Source organism: Podarcis erhardii (assembly GCF_964252035.2).
Source record: "Podarcis erhardii genome assembly, chromosome: 7".
Classification (NCBI taxonomy): Eukaryota; Metazoa; Chordata; class Lepidosauria; order Squamata; family Lacertidae; genus Podarcis; species Podarcis erhardii.
Window position 1 is genome coordinate 56762098 of NC_138511.1, and position 27838 is coordinate 56789935.

Sequence of the window (27838 nt, forward strand, 5' to 3'; positions counted from 1 at the left end):
TTACCATTGATGTGTTACTAGGCTTCTAAACCATCTCTGGGTGATTTACACACAGGGTGAGAAAAAGCACTTAAAAACAACAACTAATACATTTAAAACAAGACTAAAACTCTTGACAGACACTCGAGGTAAAGATCCATCTATCAAGCTGGGAGGGGACACGGGTGGCACTGTGGGTAAAACCTCAGCGCCTAGGACTTGCCGATCGTATGGTCGGCGGTTCGAATCCCCGCAGCGGGGTGAGCTCCCGTCTTTCGGTCCCAGCTCCTGCCCACCTAGCAGTTCGAAAGCACCCCTAAGTGCAAGTAGATAAACAGGTACCGCTTTATAGCGGGAAGGTAAACGGCGTTTCCATGTGCAGTGCTGGTGCTGGCTTGCCAGCTGCAGCTTTGTCACGCTCGCCACGTGACCCGGAAGTGACTTCGGACAGCGCTGGCTCCCGGCCTCTTAAGTGAGATGAGCGCACAACCCTAGAGTCGGACACGACTGGCCCGTATGGGCAGGGGTACCTTTACCTTTATCAAGCTGGGAACGCCTGTCAGAACAAAAATGCCTTCAGCCATTTCCAGAAAGTGCAGAGAGTGAGCTCTTGTCATAACTGGGCAGAAATGCTCTTGCACTGAATGGGAGCAGCCACACTGAAAGCCTTGCTCTGAGTTACTGCAGAGGTGGCTTCTGAGATGTTTGGAACTTGCTGGAGAAACTCTCCCACAGACCACAGGGATCTACTGGGTGTACAAGGGGAAAGGCCATCTCTCAATACCCCCATACCCTGCTCATCAAAAGTTTTTGAGAAAAGGTGGGTTTTTACAGCCTTCTTTTAAAATGTGAGAAATGGGCAGTGGAGGCTGGTCCTCAGTCTTTCCTCAGTTAACCCATACCTGCCTCCCTACCTCCTTAAAATCAGTCCAGGGGATTTCAAGCCTTGGTTTTCAGCTTCCCCCTTCTCATCATTCTCAGTGTTCCCCTTCTAAAATTCACCAGGGAAAAGAAAGAATTAGTTGGCTCTGCCTGTCGTTGGTTTCCCTGCCTTCTGCCCCACCCAACGGCCATTAACTACCATAGGAAATGAGGCCTGTCCAATGCCCACAAGAATGGCATGGCATACTACTGGAGCCACCAGAGAGAAGGCCCCATTATGCCTTCTCACCAGTCTATTCACCTTTACCTCCAGGCTCTGAAGCAGGCAACCCCTCTGAGCTACATCTTATGGAAACCCACAAGACTATATATGGGCACAGGAGGGCCTTTAAGTCGGAGATGCTCAGAATTCCGACATTTTATGTACACTTTACCTTAGGAGGTGCGCTTCCGTACGCCATACTCAGTGGAACAGCTGCATTGCAAAATTCAGAGATGTGAGAACTTTGAAGGATGGCTCTGTGTTTCATGAGGGTGCCTGTCCCCGTGGTGTGGGGACCTGTCAGATGCTACAATCCACCAACATTAGTGGTAATCTTAATAGGGGGTGTGACACTTCATATAGGGTTAGCTGTCTGTGCTCCTAACAGTCCTTTGTCAAACTCTCTCAATTTGACAAATGTTATTAGGGAAGCTGCCTTTGGCCTCAGTGTTTTAGCAGGAGCCCCCCATGGAATGGTTTCAGTTCTTGATTCTGTAGTCAAGGTGTTGTACTGTAATTTCAACCCCCTTTGCCACAACCAATTGACCTAATAACAGTACTTACAATGAGTCACCACAAGATGGTGGTGGTATTCTATGTACATGGCTTTACAACACAACCTAGACACCTAGAGATACCATCACATTCTAACCTCTCCTAGCTGGTGAAACACACTTGCAGACACCACTAAAAACGCAGGTATAAACAAAGTTCACTCAACAGGAGTCAGTGGAAAGGCAGAAAACAAAGGTTTACACTACTCCCCAAACAAATGCCTTGTCCAGAATCAGTTAGGGTGAAGTTTGACACAGGGGAATTCACTTTGGAGTATCTGCCCCTAGTGCAGCTGCCTGCTTAGGATTGGTTTGTCCTTCCCCAGCACTCCTCCTTGTGTGAGAGGTGGGTGGCTGGGCAAACTGCATCCTCCAAATGACAGGCTTTGGACATGCGTCAGGGACACACACAGGTTGGGTCACCCCAGGCTTAATTTGAGCTGGAGCTCAGCTCTAGATCCCATGTAGAGTCCCAGGGTCAAAGGTGAAGTTGTGCAAAAGAAATAGAAGAGAGTATTTCAGAGCTATTGATTAGGCACGGCCTTGAGACGAAAAAGAAAAACTCCCTTCTTACCATGTGGCACTTCCAGGAAGAACTGACGCCTGCTCTACACAAACACTTGAAAACACTAAATCAGCAATCTGTTTTCCTGTGGATCCTTTGCTCTACAGTTCCCATCAGTCCCAGGCATCCCAGCAGAAGGGTATCACGTTGGCATAGACAGCACTAAATCATTCTATGCATGCTCTGTATTTCCTCTTCTTTTCATTCACTCTTCCACTCCATCTTAAGAGTTTTGGTAATGACAGACATCTATCTTAAGTGTTTTTTGCCCATAGATTATTCCAGTCTACCTCCTCAATTTCCCAACCTCATTCTATTCCACAGCCCCACTTTGCACCCCTATCTCACCCCCATGTCCATGCCTCCTCTCCTCTTCTCTTGTAGTAACCTCCCCCCCTTGAGCAGAAATCACCCCAGGATAATATCCTACATTCTCCTCCTCCCACACATCGCAGTGTGTGTGTGTGTGTGTGTGTGTGTGTGTGTGTAGAAAGCATCCTACTGCACAAAGGTACCATTTGCCCCACCCACTTTTGCTTCTGGCCCCTCCTACCACTGGCCTGTGGCCCCCAGAAGGATGCACATAATGAAATGTGGCCCTCGGGCTGCAAAAGTTCCCCCACTTCTTCCCTACTATTAATTTTTGGGTTCTTGTTTTAATTTGAGGACCTTTTTTCCTCCTATGCCTCATTTTACAACTTTGCCCAGTCACTGCTCAATCTTGTGCCTCGGCGTAGGCTGAGATGCCGAATCTCAGCAAGTTCTGTGTAAAATAAGCTGCTTGAGCAAAATTAAAGAGCCAACAAACTGGTTTTGCATGTATACAAAATTTTATGCATGTACGTGTATAAATTGTTATGGACTGTGTCAAAAGACAGCCACTGGTGTTGGGGAACAACCTGCCCTCTGCATATATAAGGCCAGGCTTGTTTCCAGAAAGGTGCTTAAAGTAACACAGACCAAAGATGTCCAGGAGGAGATATTTAATATGGGGCGGAAGAGGGATGGGCTGCCCACCTCCTTGAAGGCTCCATTCTCTTGGGGCAAGCCGATTTATCAGGAATCACATCCTGCATGCCAGCCACGGACAGTACCAAAGACCAAAGTGCTCTGGATTCATGGACCTGGAATAAAGCCCATCCCACTTCAATTTTCACCATGGCTACCACAGATTAGAATTCCCAGTCCTATGCAACTCCACTGTGTTGGATGGTCTTACTCAAGGTTTTTAAACTAGCTACCCTTGCAGAAAGCAAGTGGAGTTTTTGTGTGTGTGCTGTTTCTCTATAGATTCAATTTCTAACCCACCTTCTTTCCTCCAAGGAACTCAAGGAGGCAGCACCCATCGGTTTTCCTCTCCCCCTTTGAATCCTCCAAAGAACCCTGTGAGGTAGGCTAGGCAAAGAGACAGCGACTGTCCCAGTGAGCTGAGGAGGGATTTGAAGCCTGATCTTGCAGGTCCTAGTCCATCACTCTGCACCAATATTTCAAAAGCCTACCAGTTCATTCTCTGGTTGCTTGGGGGTCGGGGGGAAGGACTCTTCTCCCCTCAAATCATACAACTAGGTGCTTTTTTTAAAAAAAGAGAAGAAACTGTTTTTTTGTCTGAAGAAACTTCTTCCACTACGTCCAAAGCGGCAGCGGCGGGCGTGGGGGTGGGGAGAACTGGGTTAAATGAGGAAACAAACAGGAACTCTGATGGGATGGGAAACTGAGCAGGGGAGCCACTTCTCAAACAATGGCTGGTGCTTCAACCAGTAAGGGCTGCTTTGCCTTCCGTAAAGTCTCAGGGGTGTGGAAGTCGGGTCTTTCTGTCATAGCTAAAGCAAACTTGTTCTACAGGCAATACAGATGTTTGGCCCATTTCAGCTGGGCAGGGTGTGTGGAGTGCTTGGAGGCACCTGAGGTTCTATCCAGAGCAAGCAAAGAGGTGGGCTGCCTCTGAGGGCAGGGAAATCCCAGGACACCATTTTCTTGATGCTTTAACCCAGCAGTTCTCAACCTGTAGGTCCCCAGATGATGTTGGACTACAACTCCCATCATCCCTGAGCTCTGGCCTTGCTAGCTAGGGGTGATGGGAGTTGTAGTCCAACAACATCTGGGGAGCCACAGGTTGAGAAAGGCTGCTTTAACCCAAGCTTTGCAACCTAGGGTCCTCCAAACGTTTTGGGCTACAAAATAGAAGTGTGGGCTGTGGCTGATGGCAGCTGCTGCCCAAAACATCTGGAGGGCACCAGGTTGGCAAAGGCTGCTTCAATCATGTAGGGGGTTGGACCAGATGACCCCTTGGCTGTCTTCCAACACTACAGTTCTAGGATTGTATCACTGGCCTACCTGTTATTAAAAGCACATTTTGCTTCCCAGAACCAAATACCACTTGTTGGCGGGAGGGGGGGGTGCATTTGCCTCTGCACGCCTGGCACCACTTGTGTACTCCACTTGTTGGAGCAAAAGGCCTCTAAGTGATGCACACTCAATAGGAACATGGGAAGCTGCTCTACAGAACAGCTAGTTCAGTATCATCTGAACTCAGTCAGAAACATTATTGAGCCTGAAGGCAGCATTCACTCTTGGCCAACATTCTGGGGTCCACATCCATAGGCAAGATGGGCAAAGCAATGGATGCAACTCTTACCTGTGTCCAGGCGATCACATTCCAGGCGTGCAGGAACAAGAGGTTTACACACTCTCTCCTTCTAGGCAAGCAAGAGGCATTTCAGGATGGAGAGAGAAAAGCCAAACATGCTTCTGGCAGCAGGTTGCCCAGTGATAGGCCAATGCCAGAGGGAGGCAACTTGAGAATGTATGAAAAGGGTTTCAGGCCAGGGACGTTCCCCGCCCTACATAGAAGAGGTGTTGGGGGTTGAACCTGGGATCTTCTGCATGCAGAGCAGGTGTTCTACCATGGGCATGGTAGCATGGTAGCATGGGCATGGTAGCATAATATGGGTAGGCAAACTAAGGCCCCGGGGCTGGATCCGGCCCAATCGTCTTCTAAATCCAGCCCACTGACGGTCTAGGAATCAGCATGTTTTCAAATGAGTAGAATGTGTCTTTTTATTTAAAATGCATCTCTGGGTTATTTGTGGGGCATAGGAATCTATTCATCCCCCCCCCCCAAAAAAAAATATAGTCCAGCACACCACAAGGTCTGAGGGACAGTGGACTGGCCCCCTGCTGCAAAAGTTTGCTGACCTCTGGGCTACGGCCTGCCCATAATCACCTGAACCCAGCCTGCAACCCCGAGCAGGGGTGCAATGTCAGAAGTCACAGCTACCACCTCTGCACTGGGGTCTCTGAGAAAAGGGAGATGAGAGGTGGCCAACAGTCCCTTTTTGCACTACTCCTACCCTCTTTGCTTGGGTTGACTGCAGCAGCTAGCCACTGCGACAGCCTCATGGCAAGCTGCTGCAAGGCTCTCTTCTAGGTGATTCTGCTTCCAAAAGCTACAACAGACCCGCAACACGGCAGCCACAATTGCTCTGCTGCGCCTTCCCCCACCTCCCCTCTTCCAGAAGCAAATGTCTCAAGCATGTTGCCGCCACACATGTCAACACTTCAAATGGTTTATTTTTTTCAACATATACATCATATCTATGTACAATTATCTTACGTCTACAATTTTATATAACTTCATCCTTATTTAAAAAAAATATATATCCTGTGGCAAACATGGAGGGAGGGCAAAGAGAAATCAGAAGGTTGGGTATAACCGAAAACAGCGACAAAATCCACAACCCAGTGGGCATCTCTTTGCAATTGCCTTTACTGAAAGGCCAAAACTCCAGGTTAGTCGAGGTTTGCATAAATTCTTTCAGGCAAAAGGGCAGGGTAGCATAGAAAAGCTGACACACCATTAAAATTGACCTGACCAAACACAGGTTTGGGAGTGGAGAGATGAAACAGTGGTGGAGAAGCTTGTATTTGTGATTGTGGGCTGGAGAGGGGAAGCTGGTGGTGGCCCCAGAACCTGAAGACCTGAAGTCTTCCACAATCTAATTACTCAAGACTGGGACCCAGTAAGTGAGAGAGAGAGAGAGAGAGAGAGAGAGAGAGAGAGAGAGAGAGAGAGATATCACCACAGACTCAGGGTGTGTTCATATTACCGGCTTGTAATGTAGTGAGGTTCTTTCCCCCATTCCCAGTGCATTAAGCAGCTTTACCACCCCCTCCAGATGTTCACATCAGCACAGCTTTGATTCCTTTGATGTCTTTACCCTATACAAAAGTGTTTGCACCTTGGCTAGAGACAAATTAACAACCGTTTGTGGACTCCAACTGGTATGAAGCCGGTTTGACAAACAACACATTGAACAGAAGTATCTTAGATCTGGATGCGTAATGTGCTTTGGATAATGCAGGGCAAACACAGATTAAGAACACCTCGCCCTTGAAACCCAACAAGTACACAGTAAGCACTTGGAATGTGAACATTGCCTGGAAGGAGGAAGGGGTGTAATCTGCAGAGGCCTTGTAAGGACAGCTGCGCGTTGCCTTGGAAAAACCATCATGGCCTAACAGATGCTGCTGGGTTTGGAGTTCGCCCTCTTATGGGGATGGTGGAATCTCACCGGAGAGTTGGGGATCTAGAGGCCTAATATGGCTCAGGATACCTAAAGGACCACCTTCCCCCATATGAACCTGTCCAGAACCTGACATCATAAGTCTAAAGTCCTTCTCTGTGTCCTCCTTTCCAAGGACGCTCCGGACAGTGGCAGTCAGGGAGAGAGCAAAACTTTTTCTTGCAGTAGCCCCATCTGTGCAATGTTCTCCCTCTGATTATAGCCCCATAATCTTCCCAGTGGAACAAGGGGAAGGAGCCTCTCCTGCCTTGTGTTGTGTGTAGACACTACAGAACCTCACAAGGCCAATGAACACATGAAAGCAGCACCAGAGGTAAAAAGAGGAAGAGAAGAAGGGACCACAATTTGGCACATCATCTAGCAAGTGGCTGCCATCGCCCTCCCTCTTTATCAGCACGAAGGACCACATTTGACACAATTTTGTTGTGCTCTGGCAGGGGAGAGAGGGAGAGCAAAATGATGACTCAAGGTTCATCCATGCTTACCTTTTGCCCCACTTTTTTCAGGCAGAGGTCCGCACTTTAAAGCTCCATGTCTGAGCACTCCTTTCTCCCCCCCCCTCTCCCAGAGCTTCCCCAGCAAAAACTGCTCTTCAAAGCTGAAGTGCAACAAACAAAAATTTGTTTTTCCCGCAGACTGTTGTTTGCTCCGATTCAGTGCTAAAGAGCAGGTTTTCATGGAGAAAGCTCCAGAGCAACAAACCAACAAAAAGAGCAATCACACACAGAGCTTTAAAGTGCAGACTATGCCTGGAAGGCATGCAGGAACAGTAAGTGTGGATAAGCCCTCAAAGGCCAAAGGGGGAGAGACCAGGAGACATTGCCTCTTCCAGAGGAGCCAGAAGATACCAACAGTGACCTCCCTGAATTACTGTGCAGTTAGACTATTTGTAGAGGGACAGCACTCTGCCCGCTCACCTTCCAGCAGAAGAAGGGTCTTGGAATCAGGTGCAGGAGAGCATCCTAGTCCTGGAGGGTGTCTCCCAGAAGAACCCTGCCAACTCTGCTCTCTTGACATAACCATCCCACCCCAATCCTGTGACTGGAGGTCACCACCTTCTGGCTCCTGGAGTCACTGGCAAAAACGACAAGGGAACAGGAGGCCACAACACCAAAGCATAGTCCAAGATGCTTACAGCAGCTTCCCCTTGCATAGAAAAACATAACAAGCAGGATTAGACCAGGGCTAGCCTGCTGCATGGCAAGTTGGACCTTCGGGGAACATTCCTGGAGGGCATCACATCTTAGGCCACCTTCCAGACCACCTGCTTATTATGCATTCATCCTGATTTGTTTGCAGGGAGGTTGTACAACTTTTCATCAAGGAATGTTTACCCACATTCAGCATTGTATTCTGTTACTTTCCTTATTGCAACCCCCCCCCCCACAAAAAACCACCCATTTTTTGGGAGGTTTGTTGCACAAAATTTGGAGGTTTGTTGTGCAAAAGTGCCAAATCCGCTTCAATTGTGGTTCAATCTCAACCACAAACCAGCATCTTCCTAAAGTGCCCTTATAGGTCTGAGAAGGTGGGATGAGGATGCTGCTGGCAAGGACAAGTGGATCTGGGACTGCAAATTATGTGCCTGATGCGGAGAGAGTCCAACTACGGTAAGTCTTCTTCCCAAAGGGTGGCCAATGAACAAAGGATGAGCAAATTCTTCATCACTGCCTCTGGGAAAAACCACCTCCCCTTTTACAATAAACAGCAGGCCAGTTAATGTTGCAAAAATGACATACTGTAGAGTTATACAAAAAACAATGTTGCTCTTCGTTTCTGTAATTATTGCCTGCAATTATCCCTACACTGGACTAAGTATTTGATTTTATTGCACTTCGTGTATAACAGTTATGGATCACTGACAGTTTCTCAAATGTCACGGTTAAGGTACATGGCACATCAAGTGAAGGCTGCCATCCCATTAAAGGAGGAGACGTAAGGCACATCAGTGGGTTCAGAATACAGCTCATTGACAGCCCAGTGTGGTTTTGCAGATTAATCAGATTGTGAATACTGTAGTGTATACAAAGCAAAGCTGAAGTCAGTTGACCCAGTATGATTTTCTGAGGATTCCTAGGCAGCGTCTTTTTGGACAGATGTTGGCCTTTTGCATTTGACTCAAGCAGGACTGTTTTTTGCATAAATGAATTTCTGCAATATGCAATCTGTGGCAATTTATCTGTCATTTTTCTGAAAGGGGCTCGCCCTTCTTTCTGTTTTCTTGCTTGCCCGGTTTTGCTTTAAAATCCCACCTCTGCCTACCAACTTCAGTCTGCATCCAAGTCAGTCCCCAAACTCAAGCAGTTCCAAATCAGGCTATGTACTACAATCTCACTTCACCCCCAAATTCTGGGATGAGAAGTTGCATTAGTAATGGAATAGGGACCAGTCAGGGACTCTTTGGTGCCAGATCCTCCGTCTTTGGACAGGGAGATACACTTGATGACTTCTTAAATAACTTCTAGCTCTGGTGGCTTGTATCCAGCCACTTGCATAGCAAATCCAGAACCCACAGGGCTCTGCTCTAAAGAGATCAGAATCACACTGAGCGTAAAAGGGGTGGCCATTCCGCACACCTGGTGCCAGCTTGTGGGAAATCACCAGTCTTTTACCCTAGTGATTCCCCTGGAGAGATCAGACAAGTAGGTGGCATGCTACAAGCTGGACTTAGACCACTGCCCATTGTCTACACAGAAAGGATGCCAACAGGGTTACACCATTATGCAATCCTGCACCCACCACCCAAACACCATGCTAGATATCAGGAATACTAAGAGCCAGAGCAGTTTGCCTACCGCTCAACACATCACAGGATACCAGTCCTCCAAGTCAGCTGTGGCATGTGCTCAACAATGAAATTCTTACACGTGTCTAAAACCAGAGTTCTACTTTGATCTCAAGGTGCTGAGCTGGGCAGAGTTTGCCCCTTGCCATTGCATCCTGCCTAAGACACTCAGCAACACCACCTTGGTCTTCCCTCTCCATTAGTCTTTGTAGGGCTCCTCCCAGAAGGTCACCTGCACAGCAGAACCATGTTACAAAGAAGCAGCACAGCAGAAGGACAGTCCCCTCTCTCCTCAGGTCCCAAGCTTCCAAGCTCTGCAGAGTCCCAGGGGGCGGCATCCGAGGCTTGCAAGAGGAAAGCAAAACAGGAGCCAAAGACCATGCAGGAGAGTAACAGGTGCTAGTCTTCCTTCTCAGGGGTTTCCTCTGGGATCGGCGTCTGAAACAGATGGTCCCAGAATTTGCTGGTGATGCCAAAGCCTGAAACAGGGAAGACAGAGAGGTGTAGAGTTAAGTCAAGGCATTGGAGGCTTCCGTCAGGGCTCTTCCGGTTTCCAGTTGCCCTGTTTATGCAGCAGTCTTCCTGATTTGCTTGCACAAAGCTTATGCAGTGGTTAGACTAATGCTGGTCTTTATTAACCATTCATTCAGGTTTCATTGTAGGGCAGTTAGACAAAACGAGCATTTGTCCAGATTTAATTTAGTGGTGCTTATAAGCCTTCCTATCGATCATCTGTGCATCCTAGATTTTTTCAATGTTCACCCCAACACATTCCAAACCACACCACACCATGTCTGCTTCTTTTCTAAAGTGGATTTGTTGTGCTCAGGTGACAGAGCACTTTAATCATGGAAACCTAAAGTTCCAGAATGCACTTGAATCCTTCCCACAAAATAGTGGCCACCTGGAGGCTCCACCAGCTAGTTTTGGCATTTAGCAACCCTGAGAGATCAGCAGGAAGGGAGCAAAAGTCCCCTCCATTTTGTTTTTATTTTATGGATTCATTTTTTAAAAAACAGTACCTGCTTTTTCTTAACACTACCCCAAAACTATTCAGACCAGGATAGGGAACTTGTGGCCCCCCGGATATTGTTGGATTCACAAGAAGTGATCTGCCAGATCAGGCCAGTGCCCCATCTAGTCCACCATCTTGTTTTCACAGTGGCCAACCAGATTCCCTAAAGGGAAACCAGCAAGTGGTACCTGAGCCCAAGAGCCCTCTCCCCTCTTGCAGTTTCCAGCAGCTGGTATTCAAACTATTGTGGCTAGTAGCAGGCAAGGCCAGTGGTTAGGGATGATGGGAGCTGTAGTCCAACAACACTGGGGGAGGGGGCATAGGCTCCTATTCCTGTGGTAGCAGCTGTTCAGGAGGCAAAATCCCCCCTCCGTTACCTGCGTTCTGGTGTTCAAAATGGTGCTTCACATGGTACGCTTTCAACTCATACAAGTAGCTGCCTTTCTTTGGTGATCCATAATGCAAGTAATAGTGTATCATGTCATAGACAACGTAGCCAAAGAGCCCCCCGACGAAGAGGGAGGTCCCAAATGCTTCAGGAAATACAACTCTGGCGAGAACGTAGAAAAAGGCAATGACCAGGGATGATGGTACAGGTGGAAAGACCAGGCGAGATCCATCAAATGGAGACTGAAAGAGAATCGCAAGGAGCAGAATTAGTTACTAGTAGTTTAACTGACACCGTTGATGCTGAGGGACATCCCATGGTTTGGAGTCAAAATACTCATGATGCAGAAGAGCAGAAATGAGTTCCAATGGCTGGACTTGGCTGACACTGTAAACCGCAGTTTATCACAACCACTGGCCATGTCAGTTTGCGGCTGATGGGAGCTACTCATGTCCCTCATTCCTAGGTTTAATGGAAACAAGCCACACCTTCTGAAGCTTTTGCTTATGTCTTTGATTACCTGAAGTTTATGTCAGAAGCTTGAGTCAGGAGTAGGTCAGCAATAAAAGACACCAGTGTCCATGAAATTTACTCTTTATTCAAAAAACCCAAAACAGTGCAGGCCTAGCATTCACAGAAAGTCTTCCCAGTAGGACTTGTCCCAGTGAAGAAGTTGCAAGGACTGAAGGTCCCTGCCTTCCCACCGCTCTCTAAGACTTCTCCCCTGCTTCCTTCCCCAGCAGCCTACGGCTCTGTTCTCTTGCTTCTCCTTGCTCTGTCCTCTACATTTTTCTGTCTGTTAAGGGAGGGGAGATGGTCTCAACAGGATGGGAGACTCCCTGGATTCTTCAGCAGCTTGCCTCATCTCTATCTGCTGGCCGCCGTCCTCTCCTGCCTTGGATTCTGGACTGCTTTCTACCCCAGCCTCATCCTGCTCACAAAACCCTGTTGCCTCTTCAGCTTCCGACACCTCCCTTCTCAGTCTGCTTCCTCTTCTCCCTCTGACCACTCATTGTCATCCCACCACCAGTTCCCTGGCTCTGAACCTTCTACCCTTAGGAGTTCCTTTGGGGATTCCCCTGCTGGTGCCTCCTCCCAGCAGTCCTATGCATCCAGCCAGTCCATGGCAGTTTAGCATTACACCTGAACCCTAAACTGTGGTGAATCCTAACTATGGTTTGTTCAAAGAAGCCAGCTTCATAGCTAATGTGTTGGAGTTAGCTTGTTTCAAATGAACCACAGTTTCAGACAAACCTTAAGTTTGTCGGGTTCAGGCAAAATGGCAAGCGGTGCTTAATCAGAACAGAAGCTTCTGGACACCTCCGCACAGGTACGCCAGTCAAGGAGAGAACAGGGGCTGCAGATGGTTCCCATGATAAACTAAAGTTTATCATGACATTCAAATGCAGCCATTCTGGGTATTTGTGGGTGGAAGGGGGGAGGTGTTACTGAAAACACTCGCTGCTTTAACGCAGGAAAACATACTTATTTTCTGGGGGCTTAAAGTGCGTCAACCCACACAATGCATGCTCAAGTGCTAGCCTGTGCGCATTCCTCGAATGCTGCTCCCACCATTTTTCTTCTGCTGCCTCCCAGAGAGAAACATAAGAAAGCTGCCTTATGCAGAGTCAGGCTGTTGGACCCAAAAGCCCAGTATTTTCTATACAGGCTGGGAGCGGCTCCCCAAGGTTTCAAATGGGGATCATTCTGGCTTGGGCCCAGGCCACCTGTAATATTGTATCTGCTGCTATGATCCTGCCTAGGTGCTAAGATCCCCATGTGAGCCCCTTCTCTCAGTCCCATCCACACTGGAGGCACAATTTGTGGTGTAAAGAGGGAGAGAGAGACTTTTCTGTTGCTGCTCCCCTGTTACAGAATTCCCTTCCAAGAGAAACTGGAGCGGCTCCCTCTTTGTTACCCTCCCAGCAGGCAACCTTCCTGTTCAGACACACCTTTGGAAACTAAGGTGCAGATGATGCAGTTGTCAGGGCAAACTGGATTTTAACTGTTTGTTCTAAATGTACTTCAATTATTCTTTTTTGCTTAAGTTTGTTTTCATTGCTTTTTATTTTATAACCTTGTTTATAAATGTTGTAAGCCTCCTGGAATCCCAGCTGGGGAGGAACGGGCAACATAAATACATTAAAAAGGACCACAGGACCACAGAATTGTAGCGATGGAAGGGACACCAAGGACACCAAGGGCCATCTAGTCCAACCCCCTGCAATGCAGGAATCCTGTCCACAGCCATCCCGGGGTGGGCTAAAATCACCAACCTTCTGTACAGTGGTAATCTTTCTTTGCCTGACCTGAAGATCCCAAGAATTGAACCTGGGAGCTTTTGCACACACCACTCAGTTCTACCTTAACCTCAACTAAGAAACTTCCTTATACAGAGTTGGACCATTGGTTTTGTCTCTACACTGACTGGCAGAAGCTCTCCAGGGGTTCAGACAGAGCTTTCCCCCCAGCCCTACCTGGTGGATGCTGAGGATTGAGGATGGGACCTTTTGCATGTAAAGCACATCCTCTGCCACTAAGCTATGGCCCGCTTAGGAACTGCATCTGGCCAGCGGGCCAGTTCTAGAAGTGGACTGACTTCAAAAGAAGGACCAGGAGATTGCTCTGAGTGTGCTCCTGATTTCTTCTTTGCAGCCATGGCTTTAATTTAAGCCAGGGTCGCAACAGAAGATTCTTGCCCAAAGCGGATCTTGCATTTGGCTCTGAATCTGATGCAGAAGGTTAGCCCCGCTTCCATTGGGGATCTGCTCCACCTGTTGGAAGTTCCCAATTGGCACCAGGGCACCAGAGGCAACTTCTGCTCTAATAGTTCCTTTACAGACACAAGAGTTACCTGCCCCCACATGCGATGTCACTTCAGGTGGGCATGCCAGGGGGAGCAGAGAAACAACTTTGTGTGCCAAATTTCTTTCTTTCTTTCTTTCTTTAAATTAATTATTATTTTAAAGTCTTCATTAAACATTTCACATATTTATACATCAGTGTACTATATTACAATTTATACCCCATCCCATACAAAAGAAAAGTAAAAATACAAGAAAATTAAAGCAAAAAGAGACCTAAAATAGACTTCTGATTGTTCTCAAAAAAAAGCTAAATCTCTTGTGTGCCAAATTCACAATGCTAGCAGGCCTCCTGCAGCCCTTGGCCCAGAGGTTTCCCCACGCATACCATGGAAAGAGACAAGGGCTCGCCTTGTGAAATAGACCACATCCATTCGCATGGGGTAGCTGAATTCAGTCTGGAGTTCCTTCACACACGAGGTAGTTTCAGTGCTCAGGAAGGCTGTTGCTCCGAGTGACAGCCTTCTTTTTTTCCAGCTGCTGCCTCATGGCATTTGCATTCCAAAAATATGACCTTGTAAAGGGACCCTCATCCATCTAGGGTAGCTTTCACCCAACCTGGTGCCCTCTGGCTGTTTCAGACTACAGCTCCCATCAGCCCCTGTCAGAAAGGCTCCACAATGGTCATGCTGGCCAAGGGAACACGGTTATCCTGGCCAAGGCTGATGGGAGTTGCAGTCCAAATCAGTTTTGGGAAAGTTCTCCCCAAGAGGCTACTAGATCGTGTGGTGGCCCATTTACCTTATGATGCTGACCATGGAGCAGGAAATGCAGTGTGATCAGGTAGTAGTTGTTGGCCGGCGGACTCATGTGGAAGATGAAGCAATGGATGATATATTCGACTAAGGACCACACGCACATCCCCACAATGAAGAGCAATGGGAACCAGGTCTTCTGAACACGGATGGAATATGCTACACAGCAGAAAGACGAGAGGTCAGCAAGCCCTACAGTCTGGACCTCCTCATTCCTTGAGGAGGACTTGCTCTAAGGACATCAACACAGCACTCAACACAGCGCCATTCAGCCCAGCAGCTAGTTTCCAACACTGGCCAGCCCAGGGGTTGTCATTTCGATTTTTCTGTGCGCTGGGGATGCCACCCTCTCTAGTGGGTGCACTGTTCCCCCTACCCATCCAAAGTTGCTAGAGTGAAGATAGAGAGCAACCCCTCATTCTGAGCTGGCTTCGAATGTCATCAGGTAGCTGAATCTCATTGGCCACATTGCATGGTGATCCAAGTCAAATCAGAAAGAGGGCAAAGATTCCCCCCCCCCAAAAAAAAGAAACCCAGTTATACAAATTGGTAACATCCTCAGCATGTTCCAAGAGCTTTGGGAGATACAGACCTCATCCTTTCACCCAACCTTTCCCTCTGAGAAAAATCTGAGGGTGGGAACACCCCACTCATTAGACTCCAGAGGATCCAGGTGGGAATAAGAATGTAAGAACTGAAGAAGAGCCTGCTGGATCAGACCAATGGCCCATCTAGTCCAGCATCCTGTTCTCCCAGGGGCTAAGCAGATGCCCCAGTGGGAAACCAGCAAGCAGGATTCAAGCACAAGAGCCCTCTCCCTTCCTGTGATTGGTATTCAGAAGCATCACTGCCTCCGACCGTGGGGGCAGAGCAGAGTCATCATGACTAGTAGCCATTGACAGCCCTCTCCTCCTCTGTGAATTTGTCTAGTCTTCTTTTGTGGCCACCACTGTCCTCATGTGGGAGCGAGTTCCATAATTTACCTATGCGCCGCGTGGAGAGGTACTTTCTTTTATCTGTCCCGAATGTTGTTTTAACACTGTGCCAGCCTGCTGGCATTATTATTGGCTGGGTGTGATAGGAGCAGAAAACAGAAAGCTCCCCCGCTCCCCAAGGAGGAGCCTAGGCTGGCACAGAATGGCACCCCTGAGGGAAAAAGACAGCCAGCCAGTGGAGAACAAGGGGGCAGTCTGACTGAGTGAGATTCAGGCTTCTGGCTCAGCACAAGCCCTTCTCTGTGCAGGGCCCACTGTGGGTGGCGTGGAGGCGGAGGGAGCTACTTGGGACAATAGCTGCTTTCTCCATTCCTGACTCCTGATTATTGTTGCTGAAACCTGCCTGGAGGCTGAGCTCCTTAAACCGCCGATATTTTGAGGTGGTGGCATGAGGTACGGCTTCTGATACAATCACTGTACAGTGGTACCTTGGGTTACAGACGCTTCAGGTTACATACGCTTCAGGTTACAGACTCTGCTAACCCAGGAATAGTACCTCAGGTTAAGAATTTTGCTTCAGGATGTGAACAGAAATCATGCGGCAGCAGCAGCAGGAGGCCCCATTAGCTAAAGTGGTGCTTCAGCTTAAGAACAGCTTCAGGTTAAGAACGGACCTCCGCAACGAATTAAGTACGTAACCAGAGGTACCACTGTGTTGCAATCCTCGTGGAATAAATCAATTTGTGTGATGTTCCCCCGCTTGCCTGGTGTCATAGCAGGGAGACTCTGAGCACACTATGTTCTGGGTGTCTTGCATTAAATCACATACTCAGTAATTAGCCATGTGCGGCAGCACCTGAGCATACTCAAGAGCGTCTTGGGAAAAGAAAAGGTACATGTGGTCACGAAGTTCCCTGCACGGTGCAAGGAAAGGAAGCCTTGGGACACATACAGAGGGTTGCACCCAATGTAACTGAAGCAGACCAGCTGAAATTAATAGACATGGCTGACTCAGGACCATTAAGTAGGCACTAGATAGACAGAACCCAGAGTGGCTCCTTGCGGCTCACCTCCTTGTGGCTCACCACCCAGCCACAAGGAGGAATGTAGTCAAAGTTGCCTCCTTGGAGCAAAGCCTGAGTACACTTTAACTAGCTCAGCTTGTGCAGCCTGTGCTATTGGTACGGCAATAAACTTTCAGGACGTGTGTGCTGGGAGCACTGAAAGGGGAAAGTGTTGGATCAATCCTGGATTGATCCAACAGAAAGAAACTAATGTGCACCAGGCACAGAGGGCACGCCCTCCACGCGTACATATGGCAAAGATTTAGCAGCTGCTCATGGTGCCTGCACTGAGTGCAAATATGGGCCCCTGCAGTGATCCCCACAAAAGGGCTTTCAAAAAAACCCAAAACAAAGTGCTTCAAAGGCTGAAGCATGTGTGCAGCCCATGAAAGGGGTATACGCTTATCTTCTCTCCATTCCCAACGACCAGAAGGCCTTTCCTCCATTTCCCCCCATTACACAGTTGCCCAGATGCACTGTCTTGCTGGCCCGCCAAGAATAAGGCTTCACCCTGCCTTTTCTCTCCATGGAAAACAGAGGGGTCGGGCTCAGGGCACAGGGCTCCCAGGCAGGATTGCTCCTCAGCTGACACAAACGCAAACTGGCCCCACCAGTTGAAAGATGCCCCTTTTCCTAATGCCCCATTGCCCAGGTGCAGACCTGCCTCTCCCCACTCAGAGCTTTGTAGTGTCCTGAGAAGCTTGTTTAAAGAGGCTGATGGATTGAGCATAGGCACCTGTTGTGAAGGTAGAAAACAGCCAGGTTTCTCCCTTCGCAAGCGACGTGTAGCTATGCCAGCTGAGATAAAGCACCAGCGGAAGCCAGACTGCACAGACTGTGTACCTGGAAGGAAGAGGGGGAAAACTGGTTTAGGTTCATAACATCAGCTGTCTCCTGGCGGGCGAAGAAGAGCCTTTGGGAAGTCCTGCAAATTCTGGGAAAATCTAAGCTGGTGAGAGGGAGGAGGCAGGTGTATCTCTCCCAGCTGCAGGCCCCACAACCAATTGTCCCCCCCAAAAGAGAGAGAGAGAGAGAGAGAGAGAGAGAGAGAGAGAGAGAGAGAGAGAGAAAGCAGTAGCCATCAGTGGGTAATAATAATAATAATAATAATAATAATAATAATAATAATAATAAATTATTTATATCCCACCCATCTGGCTGATTTTCCCCAGCCACTCTGGGCGGCTTCCAACTGAGTGTTAAAAACAATACTGCATTAAATATTAAAAACTTCCCTAAACAGGGCTGCCTTCAGATGTCTTTTAAAGATAAGATAGCTGCTTCTTTCCTTCACATCTGAAGGGAGGGCGTTCCACTACCGAGAAGGCCCTCCGTCTGGTTCCCTGTAACCTCACTTCTCGCAATGAGGGAACCACCAGAAGGCCCTCGGCGCTGGATCTCAGTGTCCGGGCTGAACGATGGGCGTGGAGATGCTCCTTCAGGTATACTGGGCCGAGGCCATTTAGGGCTTTAAACGTCAGCACCAACACTTTGAATTGTGCTTGGAAACATACTGGGAGCCAATGCAGATCTCTCAGGACCGGTGTTATGTGGTCCTGGCAGCCACTCCCAGTCACCAGTCTAGCTGCCGCATTGCGGATTAATTGCAGTTTCCGGATCACCTTCAAAGGTAGCCCCACGTAGAGTGCATTGCAGTAGTCCAAGCGGGAGATAACTAGAGCATGCACCATTCTGGCAAGACAGTCTTGCCAGGTAGGGTCTCAGCCTGCGTACCAGGTGGAGTTGGTAGACAGCCGCCCTGGACACAGAATTAACCTGCGCCTCCATGGAAAGCTGTGAGTCCAAAATGATTCCCAGGCTGCACACCTGGTCCTTCAGGGGCACAGTTACCCCATTCAGGACCAGGGAGTCCCCCACCCCCGCCCACCCCCTGTTATTAGGTTTTTGTTCTGTTTTATTCTGGTTTTAATGGATGCATTATTTATTTCTTGTAAGTTCCTTTGAGTTGCTTTTGTAAACAAACAAAAAAAGCAAGTAATAAGTCAGGGGTCAGCAAACTTTTTCAGCAGGGGGCCAGTCCACTGTCCCTCAGACCTTGTGGGGGGCCAGACTATATTTTTTGGGGGGTGGATGAACGAATTCTATGCCCCACAAATAACCCAGGGATGAATTTTAAATAAAAGGACACATTCTACTCATGTTAAAACATGCTGATTCCTGGACCGTCCGTGGGCTGGATTTAGAAGGCGATTGGCCCAGATCCGGCCCCCAGGCCTTAGTTTGCCTACCCATGGTTTAAATGATGATGATGCCCTCCTGATCCATATCAGGACTATGGTGAGGGCAAAGGACTAAATCTTCTCCATAACATGGTCTCAATCCAGATCACTCACTCACCCACAGTCCCCCTCCCACCTGGCGAAAACTCTGCACACCATTTCTAGTTGGATGAATAATGTCTTCTCTAGTACCACTCCTAATTCCATATAACCAAATGTAGTGATGAATGAATGGTGCTTCCTTAGCTGGGGTGGATTATTTAGATTGGATTAGAGCAGAGCCAATGTGGTCCCCTATACATGTTACTGGGGACCCAGCCAGTGTGGCGAACAGCCAAGGATGATGGGTGTCATCGTCCAGCAATGTTTGGAGGGACCACTTTGGCTAACTCTTGACTGGTAGCAGTTCTGCCCCCTTCCAAACCAGTGAATTTGGCGCCCCACCTATTGAGGATTGCCCAGCGACAGCCAAAACGCAACATGACCCACACAACTTCACCCAATATTCTCCACCTGCCAGGACTGATTTGGACTCCCAGCTATCTGATGCACCCCAGAGCCTCACCATGCTGTTTTGGAGAGAGATTCAATGAAATCCGAGTGGAATAAGCGAATGGGACGATCCACTGGTTGATGCACCCATTCATCATACTTCTCCCCCAAGTGGCCCACTTGCCACAGCAAAGGTTTACGCCAGTCCACGAGCTCCTAGAGAACAGAAAGAGTGCAAAGAGTCAGAGGTTTCAGCAAGATCAAGCAGCCTTTTCACCTCCCCAGCTGGCTGGTCAGAGCCATGGGATTTCTCCTGAAGCACTCTCAGGTTTTAGCCATTTTGGGGGGTTAAGCAACAGTCAGGGCTGTGGACACATTCTGTAATTCCAAAATTAATTAAGCAGAATAAGCAAAATGAGAAAAGGGCAGGAAAGAGACAATAGAACAATGGAAATACTGGGATTATAGGAAGTGCTCATCTCAAAGCCCCTCTACCTTTTCCATTAGAATGCATTGGCTAAATTAGTACAACACGCCCTCCCAATAATAATTCAGTAGTTAATTTGCTCTCCAAGCTGCAACAAGGAACATCTCCATCCCATTAGTTCGTAGTTAATGATCCTAAATCAACACTCTCATGGAACCAACAATGCATCGCTTTAAGGGCAGCTACCCACTTCCCCCTCCATTTATTAACTTGCTATTGGTGTGGGTTCTATGGCAAAATGGTCACACTCACTTTCTGTAGGCTACTGGGGAATAGTTAGGAATCCTTTCACTCTTTAGATCAAGGTGTGTAGGTGCTGCGGAATTTGCTGCCAGCTTAAATTGTAATTAAGCTCCAGGGTATGCACATATTCATAACTCTAGCGAAACCTCTTGGTAGCATGTGAGTTCAGACGCATACCTTGCAACAACTGCAACCCTGCATTGTCGAGGGTTGGATTACTAGATGATCCTTCCAATTCTACAATTCTATGAGTCTATGAAATGACTCAGAAGAACCAGCTAATATCTGGCTCTTCCTTGGGGAGTAATGGTCATAGTATTATCATTATTAGAGATAGAGAAAACATTCAATTCAGTACACATTCAAAACAAAATCTGTAAAATTCACACTTTCTAGAATAATATGCAAATCATAACACAGCTATTCCTTGAAATTCATGCTTATCCAAATTTTGCAATACATTTTTTTCCCATTCACTTTTTTTAAAAAATGCACATATCATTGGAGGGTACTCATAAACATGCACATATTACTGAAAAGAGTTTAGCAAAATGTATTATATTAGGGGAAATCGCTTGCAAAAATGTGTACTGTACATCGAAAATGCATCGAAAAAGTGTTTATTAGGAGAAATTCACACTGAAATGCCAGGGAATTTTCATGAGGACTTAAACAAAAAAAACCCCAACAAATTGCTGCAAAATGTAATGAACAAAATTTAAGTTAAAAAAGAAAATAGAAAATGAAAGAACCAACATTAAATACTTCCACCCTTAAGGATTATTTGTTCATCACTTTTTACAAAACCTCTTAAAGCACCTTACAAAATCTTAAGATGGAAAAGTATCAAACTTATAAAACAAATCAATAAAACATAATACTAATAATGGTATTGCATAATGGTATTGCATACTCTCACACTGGCAGTGTGATATAAGAAATTATGATCCCAGTCACTAATGAATCTGTTGCTTGATAAGTTCTAACTAACGTCCCAGCTGCAGGGTCTCAGGCTCAGAATGCAGGGGGTGATGCCTTCCTGCAAGAAATCAATCATACCTTGCACCTGACTGTCATAAGCTCATTATGAAACTGATTTCAATGATGTACTGTATTTTTCGCCCCATAGGACGCACCGGCCATTGGACGCACCAAGTTTTTTGGGGGGGAAATAAAGGGAAAAAAATTATTCCCCCCCCCCCCAGGCACTTGTGGGGCTGGCAGTGGGGAGAAGCGCTCTTCTCCCCGCCGCCCGCCTGCAGACCAGGTCCGGGGACAGCGGGAAGACGCGCTGCGCCTCCCAGCTGTCTCCGGAGCTTGTGGGGCCGGCAGCGGGGAGAAGCGCTCTTCTCCCCACCGCCCGCCTGCAGACCAGGTCTGGGGACAGCGGGAAGACGCGCTGCGCCTCCCAGCTGTCCCCGGAGCTTGCGGGGCTGGCGGCGGGGAGAAGCAAGCGTCTCCCCGCCGTCAGCCTCCAAACCACATCGGGAGACAGCAGGATGGCGGCGTTCCGCCTCCCCGCTGTCCCCCGACCTTGTGGGGCTGGCGCTGCGGCTCTCCTGAAGCCTGGAGAGAGAGAGGGGTCGGTGCGCACTGACCCATCTCGCTCTCCAGGCTTCAGCGAAAGCCTGCATTCGCCCCATAGGACGCACACACATTTCCCCTTCATTTTTGGAGGGGGAAAAGTGCATCCTATAGGGCGAAAAATACGGTAATCTCTTAATTTTTAAAAAATTAATTCCATTCTTTAAACACAAGTAACAAGGCGAGTCAGGTTTAATTAAGGCAGAAAATTTCACTACATGAGCATCTGGAAAGCACAACCGGCCTCAGTTGCAGAGTATGCTGTATTTATGTAAAAGGAAATAAGCTGATTTGAGAGAATTCAATACCCATTTTTGTCCTTTCAGTCTATGACAGGGCTGGGCAACCTTCAGCCTTGGAGCCAATCTTGGCTCATGAGGCCATTTTTCAAACCCTGTCTACCTGCTAACCTACTGATGTTGTAAGTTTCATCAACTGATCACCAAGAGGGTGGGGCTCTGTTCTGCATTGGCTAAGGTAATTCTCACTCATTTCTTCATTTTGCTGAGGCATGCAGCATTGAGAACACAAAGTGCTGGGGCGGGTGCAGATGGGAAGGTATCCCAGATCACAGGGATACCTCTGCTGAGAAAGATGCTTGGGACTTAACCCTGTGGGAATGTCTGGGCAGGAGTTTTCGATGGGGAGGAGGACTGGTGGAAAGAGAGGCATCTGGCCCAGGGAGGGGCCTATGGGATCGGGAGGCAGGACAAAGAACCTGGGGGGGGGCTCTGACCTGGGGGAAGGGCTGAGTGGGGGAGGGGTTGTCATAGGGACAGCCCAACTCAGTGTCATCTGATACCCCAGGCACAACATCCCAAGCAGGTCAAGGCTGCTCCACAGCCAACCTCTGCCAGCATGGGGGCCAACCCCTCAGGTGGTGCCAATGGGTTGCGTATTTGGCTGTTAACCAGAAGGTTGGTGGTTCAAGCCCACCCAGGGACAGCTGTGGGCAGGATTCCTGCATTGAGGTGGGTTTGAGCTAGATGACCCTTGGGGTCCCTTCCAACTTACACTTCTGGGATTCTGTGAGTGGAACGGAAGGAGAAACCTGACAATGATCCTGCCTCATGGTCTCCACCTCTGTCGGCAAGGCCTGGAGGGACTGCGCCAGTACTTGGCACAGCATTCACTCTGACCCTCAGGACTTTGACCACACCTTTGATGAAGGTGACTGTCCTGCTCTTCAAATGAGGAGCCTGGTGTGTGTGTGTGGTGTGTGTGTGTGTGTGTGTGTGTGAGAGAGAGAGAGAGAGAGAGAGAGAGAGAGAGAGAGAGAACGCGAGCGTACTTGGGTCTTTGCTTCTGCCCAGTCCTCCCAAGTTCTGCCGTGCTTTCTGACTTTGTGAGCTGTAACCCTACTTATATTTGGGAGCTGTAGTGAATTTTGGAATACAGATTATTATCACAACAGCTGAGCCAAGAGTCTGAATACCAAGCCAGGACAGAACATGAGCTCCATGTCAGGTGAAAGATTCCTAAATTGCAGGCCATTGGACTAGATGACCCTCATAGTCCCTTCCAACTCTACAGTTCTGTGGGGGGAACCTCAATACAGCTGAGGACCAGCAGAAATGCACTGCAGTCCCAAGGCGGCCTGACAGGCACCAAGTCCATGGATGTCTCCCTCTCCCTCCCCGTAACCAGAGAGCCAGTGGTGGTATACAGGTTAAGAGTGTCAGGCTGGGATCTGGGAGACCAGGGTTCAAATCGCTGCTTGAATATGAAGCTCACTGGGTGACCTTGGGCCAGTCACTCCCACTCTCAGCCTGACCTACTTCACAGGGTGATTGTGGGGTTAAAATGGAGAAAGGGAGAACCATGTTTGCCACCTTGAGCTCCTTGAAGGAAAGGTGAGATATAAATGTATTAAATGTATAGATAACCCCCTCCTAGCACATCCTCAGCCCTGCCTTGATCCACCAATGATTCCCCTTTGCACCTTGGATCTGAAGAGCAAAGGCGACAGCAGAGCAGGTGGAACATCATCCTCATCTCTCAGTCTAGACTTGCTATTTGGGGCAAGGGATTTTCCTTCCTCAGGCTTCCCACAGTGGGGTCCCATTCAGCTGCACTCTCCACAGCCAGCAGGTTTGTTTTCCACAGCTGTAAAGTGGCACGATACTGCTGTAAATTTATTGTATAGATGGGGACTTCTGTCCTGAGTGGATTGCTTCCACACAGCACAAACACAGCCCCATTCTACAGCTGCTCTATTGCACCAGCTAATCAGATCACAGGCCTATTCTGTACATTGTACAGGATCAACTTTCTACCAGGCTGGCAGGAGCGGGGTGGAGAACCACCTACAGAACCTCTGCATATAGGGTTGCCACCTTTGGTTGGGCAAAATACAGGACAGGTTGGGAGGGGTTTGGTGGACTAAAAATTAATTTACCTGGTTCAGAAATTACTTCATAGCAATCCATTACAATGACACACATGGTTGGCAGTGCCTTGTTCAATAAAAGAAATAACAAAATACTGGATATCATGTGTATAGCTGGGCTTAATAATGCTAATTGGTTTGACCCCTGTCTGCCACCAGCCCTGCAGGAGCCATCTTGTCTGCCTTGATGGCGAAGGCCAGTCTCTGCTTCCAGGCCAATCCATTACTACTTTAATGGAGTAATGTGTATTTAAGCAAATGAATTCATCAAAATTAATCAAACATCAAAGTGCAATCAACATCATTAGTGCATTTAATAACATTGCCACATAAGAAACTATTAAAGGTAAAGGTAAAGGTACCCCTGCCCGTACGGGCCAGTCGTGACCGACTCTAGGGTTGTGCGCTCATCTCACTTAAGAGGCCGGGAGCCGGCGCCGTCCGAAGACACTTCCGGGTCATGTGGCCAGCGTGACGAAGCTGCTCTGGCGAGCCAGCACCAGCGCAGCACACGGAAACGCCGTTTACCTTCCCGCTATAAAGCGGTACCTATTTATCTACTTGCACTTAGGGGTGCTTTCGAACTGCTAGGTGGGCAGGAGCTGGGACCGAACAACGGGAGCTCACCCCGCCGCAGGGATTCGAACCGCCAACCATACGATCTATTACCCTTACATAAATCTCATTTTTATAAGTACAAATAGATTAATCCCGCACATAAAAAGTGCACCGCAGGATTCCTTCTAATGTGCTCCTTCCTGTAATGCAAGCTTCTCCCTGCTCATTTCCAAGCCAATCCCCCTTGCTTCAAGTCATAGGTGCCAGCTCACTGGGGCCTGAGCACCCAAAAAATTCCCCATGGGCTGGGCACTGTCATGGGGCCAAGCTGGCCTTCATGTTTCAACTCCAGCTGCCCTGCATAGCTGGCTTACCATCTCCCAATCCTTTATCACGCCTCCTATCTTTCCCCTCATGGTGCCTCAGTTCTCTTTGCCAATCTCTGTACTAAAGGCTTGAGAGCAGGAATCTTTGAAACCCAGCAATGCTTCTCTTGCATTTTCAAACTCTCCTTTCAATGCACAGAGATTGCCCCCTCACCACCTCAACCCCATTAATGCCCACTTACCACACTCCATAAGTTGCTCTGACACCCTCCTTGCCATACCAAACCTTCCAAGATAGCTGACAACTGAGTTACATACAGTGGTACCTCAGGATGCGAACGGGATCCGTTCCAGAGCCCCATTCACATCCCAAATGGAACGTAAGATGCAACAGCACGTCTGCGCAAGCGCGGGTCATGTTTTGCCGCTTCCGTGTATACGCGGACATCATTTTGACCATCTGTGCATGCGCGAGCGGCGAAACCTGGAAGTAACATGCTATGTTACTTCCAGTTCACCACAGAGGGCAACCCGAAAGTGCTCAACCCGAAGCGTATTTATCCTGAGGTATGACTGTATTTCAAAAAACAGAACAAGAAATTTCATTGTACTAAGATCACCCAGTGTAACGGGGCGGGGCGGGGGGGGGGGGAGAGAAAGGACACCTAGAGCCCCACACCTACCCTCCAGTATCCTTCCCAGACACCAAAGCCCCCTTCCCCACCACTTTAACCTACGGCCCCTTCTTCAGGGGAAATTTCCATCCCCTCTCGCTCAACTCCCATTTAGTCCCCAGTTGTTCCCTCATCCCCTACTTTTAGCTCCCCCCCCAACTAGCGTCCCCCAACCACATTTCACACTCCTCCCCCCCCCAACTCTCCGTATTGTCCTGACCAACCTCAACCTACCAGCTGTCTCTGCTGTAGCAGCACAGACTGGACTGCAGGCATTGCCTACACCAGTGGTGGCTAAACTCTGTCCTCCAGCTCTTTTTGGACTACAACTCCCATCATCCCTAGCTAACAGGACCAGTGGCCAGAGATGATGGGAATTGTAGTCCCAGAACAGCTGGAGGGCCAAGTTTGGCCACCACTGGGCCTACACATTTTCAGGCCAGTCATTGAGTACTAGGCACTTGATGCAGTTTAAAGAAAAAGCAACAAGTAAAGCCAGGACTATGAACTTGCACACACAAAATGCCCAATGCTATGCTACCCATGATGCAATGACAGAACAAGAGTTTTGAGTGTTATCCTATTGATATTAGGGCGTCCAATGTTTAGTCATCAGGATCTTCCCAAGAAGAAAGAACAACTCCCGAAATCTCACATGGAAATCTAGCAAGAACGCTTCATTTGGTTGATAAAGAGGGTGTAAGGTGGAGACTTCCATGCCAAGCAGCATGACCTAAAACAAGACCTACTGAGAAAAGTTCTTGCAGTCCTGCGATAATGCTCTTGCAGCTGGGACCAAGCCATGCCTCAGGCCTTGGAGAGATGCTGCAGATGTGTAACCATGGGTGTAGCCAGGATGCAGAACCTCAATTAGTTTTTAATTTTGATTTTTAATTGATCTGCCGCATAATCGAGGGGCAACTGCCCCCTACCCCCGCCCATACGTGCAACACAGCCAGATACACAGCTCAAAGTGGTGTACATGGTTCCCCCCATCCTCATTTAATTTAATTCCCTCTCATTTAATAACGTGAGGTACGTTAGGCTGAGAGTGAGTGATTGGCCCAAGGTCACTCAGTGTCATGGAATAACTGGATGCTGAGGAGTGGTGGGAGGCACCAGCCAAGGACACCCCCCTAGGGAAGCCCCAGGGGAAGAAGGCTCTGAGTGAGGGGATTGGTGGTGGGACAATGAGTGGCCAGAGGGAGAAGGCTGGGGAAGGAGGTGTTAGAAGCTGGAGGGGCAACAGGGTTCTGTGAGCAGAAAGGGTCTGTGGCAGAGTGCAGTTCAGACTCTGAGGCTGGAGCAGAGGCTGGAGAGGAGGGCGGTCAAGAGGCTGCTGAAGAATCCAGGGAGTCTCCTCCTCCTGTTGCAACCAGCTCCCCTTCCCCCTCTTATCCAGGAACACACAGAGAAATGAAAGAGCAGAACAGAGATTAGCTGGGCGCAGTTTGAGTCTGCATGGGGAAAACCTGGGAAAAGAGGAGACTTAGAGAGGGATGGGAAAGCAGGGACCTTCAGTCCTCACAACTGCTTCATCGGGCCAAAACCTTTTAGGAAGAGTTGCTGAGACCACTAGGCCTGAACTGTGGTTTGTTTCCTTGAATAAAGATTTAACTTCACTGGCCTTGGGTGATTTGTTGTTTTTTCTTGCTGCCCTTCCTACGCCTGACTCAAGCCTTGACACCCAGTGAGCTTTGTGGCTGTGTTGGGACCTCAACATACCAACTACTGCACCACCCTGGAATAAGTCATTTTAAATGTAGCTGTCATTCTAGTTTGAAGAAGGCTGCCTTCTGAAGCTGCAATGGAATTCGGGGTGGCAACATTTCTGCCTAGAAAGCAGCCACATCACCTAACCCTGAGCTTGCTAACACCCCCTCCACCTGCTTCATAACAGTGTTTCCCTCAAAGTGCCTTTCTCAATCTGGGGAGATAAGGATCAGTTTCAGCCAGGTTCCACCCATGCTGCAGGGACAGATACTATGACAACTGGTGCAGGCAAGAATCAAGCAGAAAACCTGTACATTTTTAAAAGGGAGGAGGATAATGCTATGAACCTGGGTTGGTTATCTTGACAGTCGCATCTTAAGAAGTCTGGCATTTTGAAGGAAGAACTAGATGCTTACAAGAGCTGAGAGGTTGCTACAAAAAGCATCACTCCGTCTTGCTAATTATCCACCTCCTCCTGGGACTCAGATAAGTCATGACATT

General features: G+C 48.4%; 1 protein-coding gene across 1 annotated transcript in view; it reads right to left on the reverse strand.

The window, feature by feature from the left end:
• Window positions 1-5891: 5891 nt before the first annotated feature.
• The window catches only part of FA2H (fatty acid 2-hydroxylase), a 61693-nt gene continuing 39746 nt past the window's right edge, over window positions 5892-27838 (reverse strand). Inside the window, exons 3-7 of the mRNA XM_081872209.1 lie at window positions 19437-19579; window positions 17368-17474; window positions 14619-14791; window positions 11003-11255; window positions 5892-10089 (exon numbers count right to left, since the gene is read on the reverse strand). Coding sequence (XP_081728335.1) covers window positions 10010-10089; window positions 11003-11255; window positions 14619-14791; window positions 17368-17474; window positions 19437-19579 — 756 coding nt within the window. The 3' untranslated portion in view covers window positions 5892-10009. The remainder of the gene's footprint in view (window positions 10090-11002; window positions 11256-14618; window positions 14792-17367; window positions 17475-19436; window positions 19580-27838) is intronic.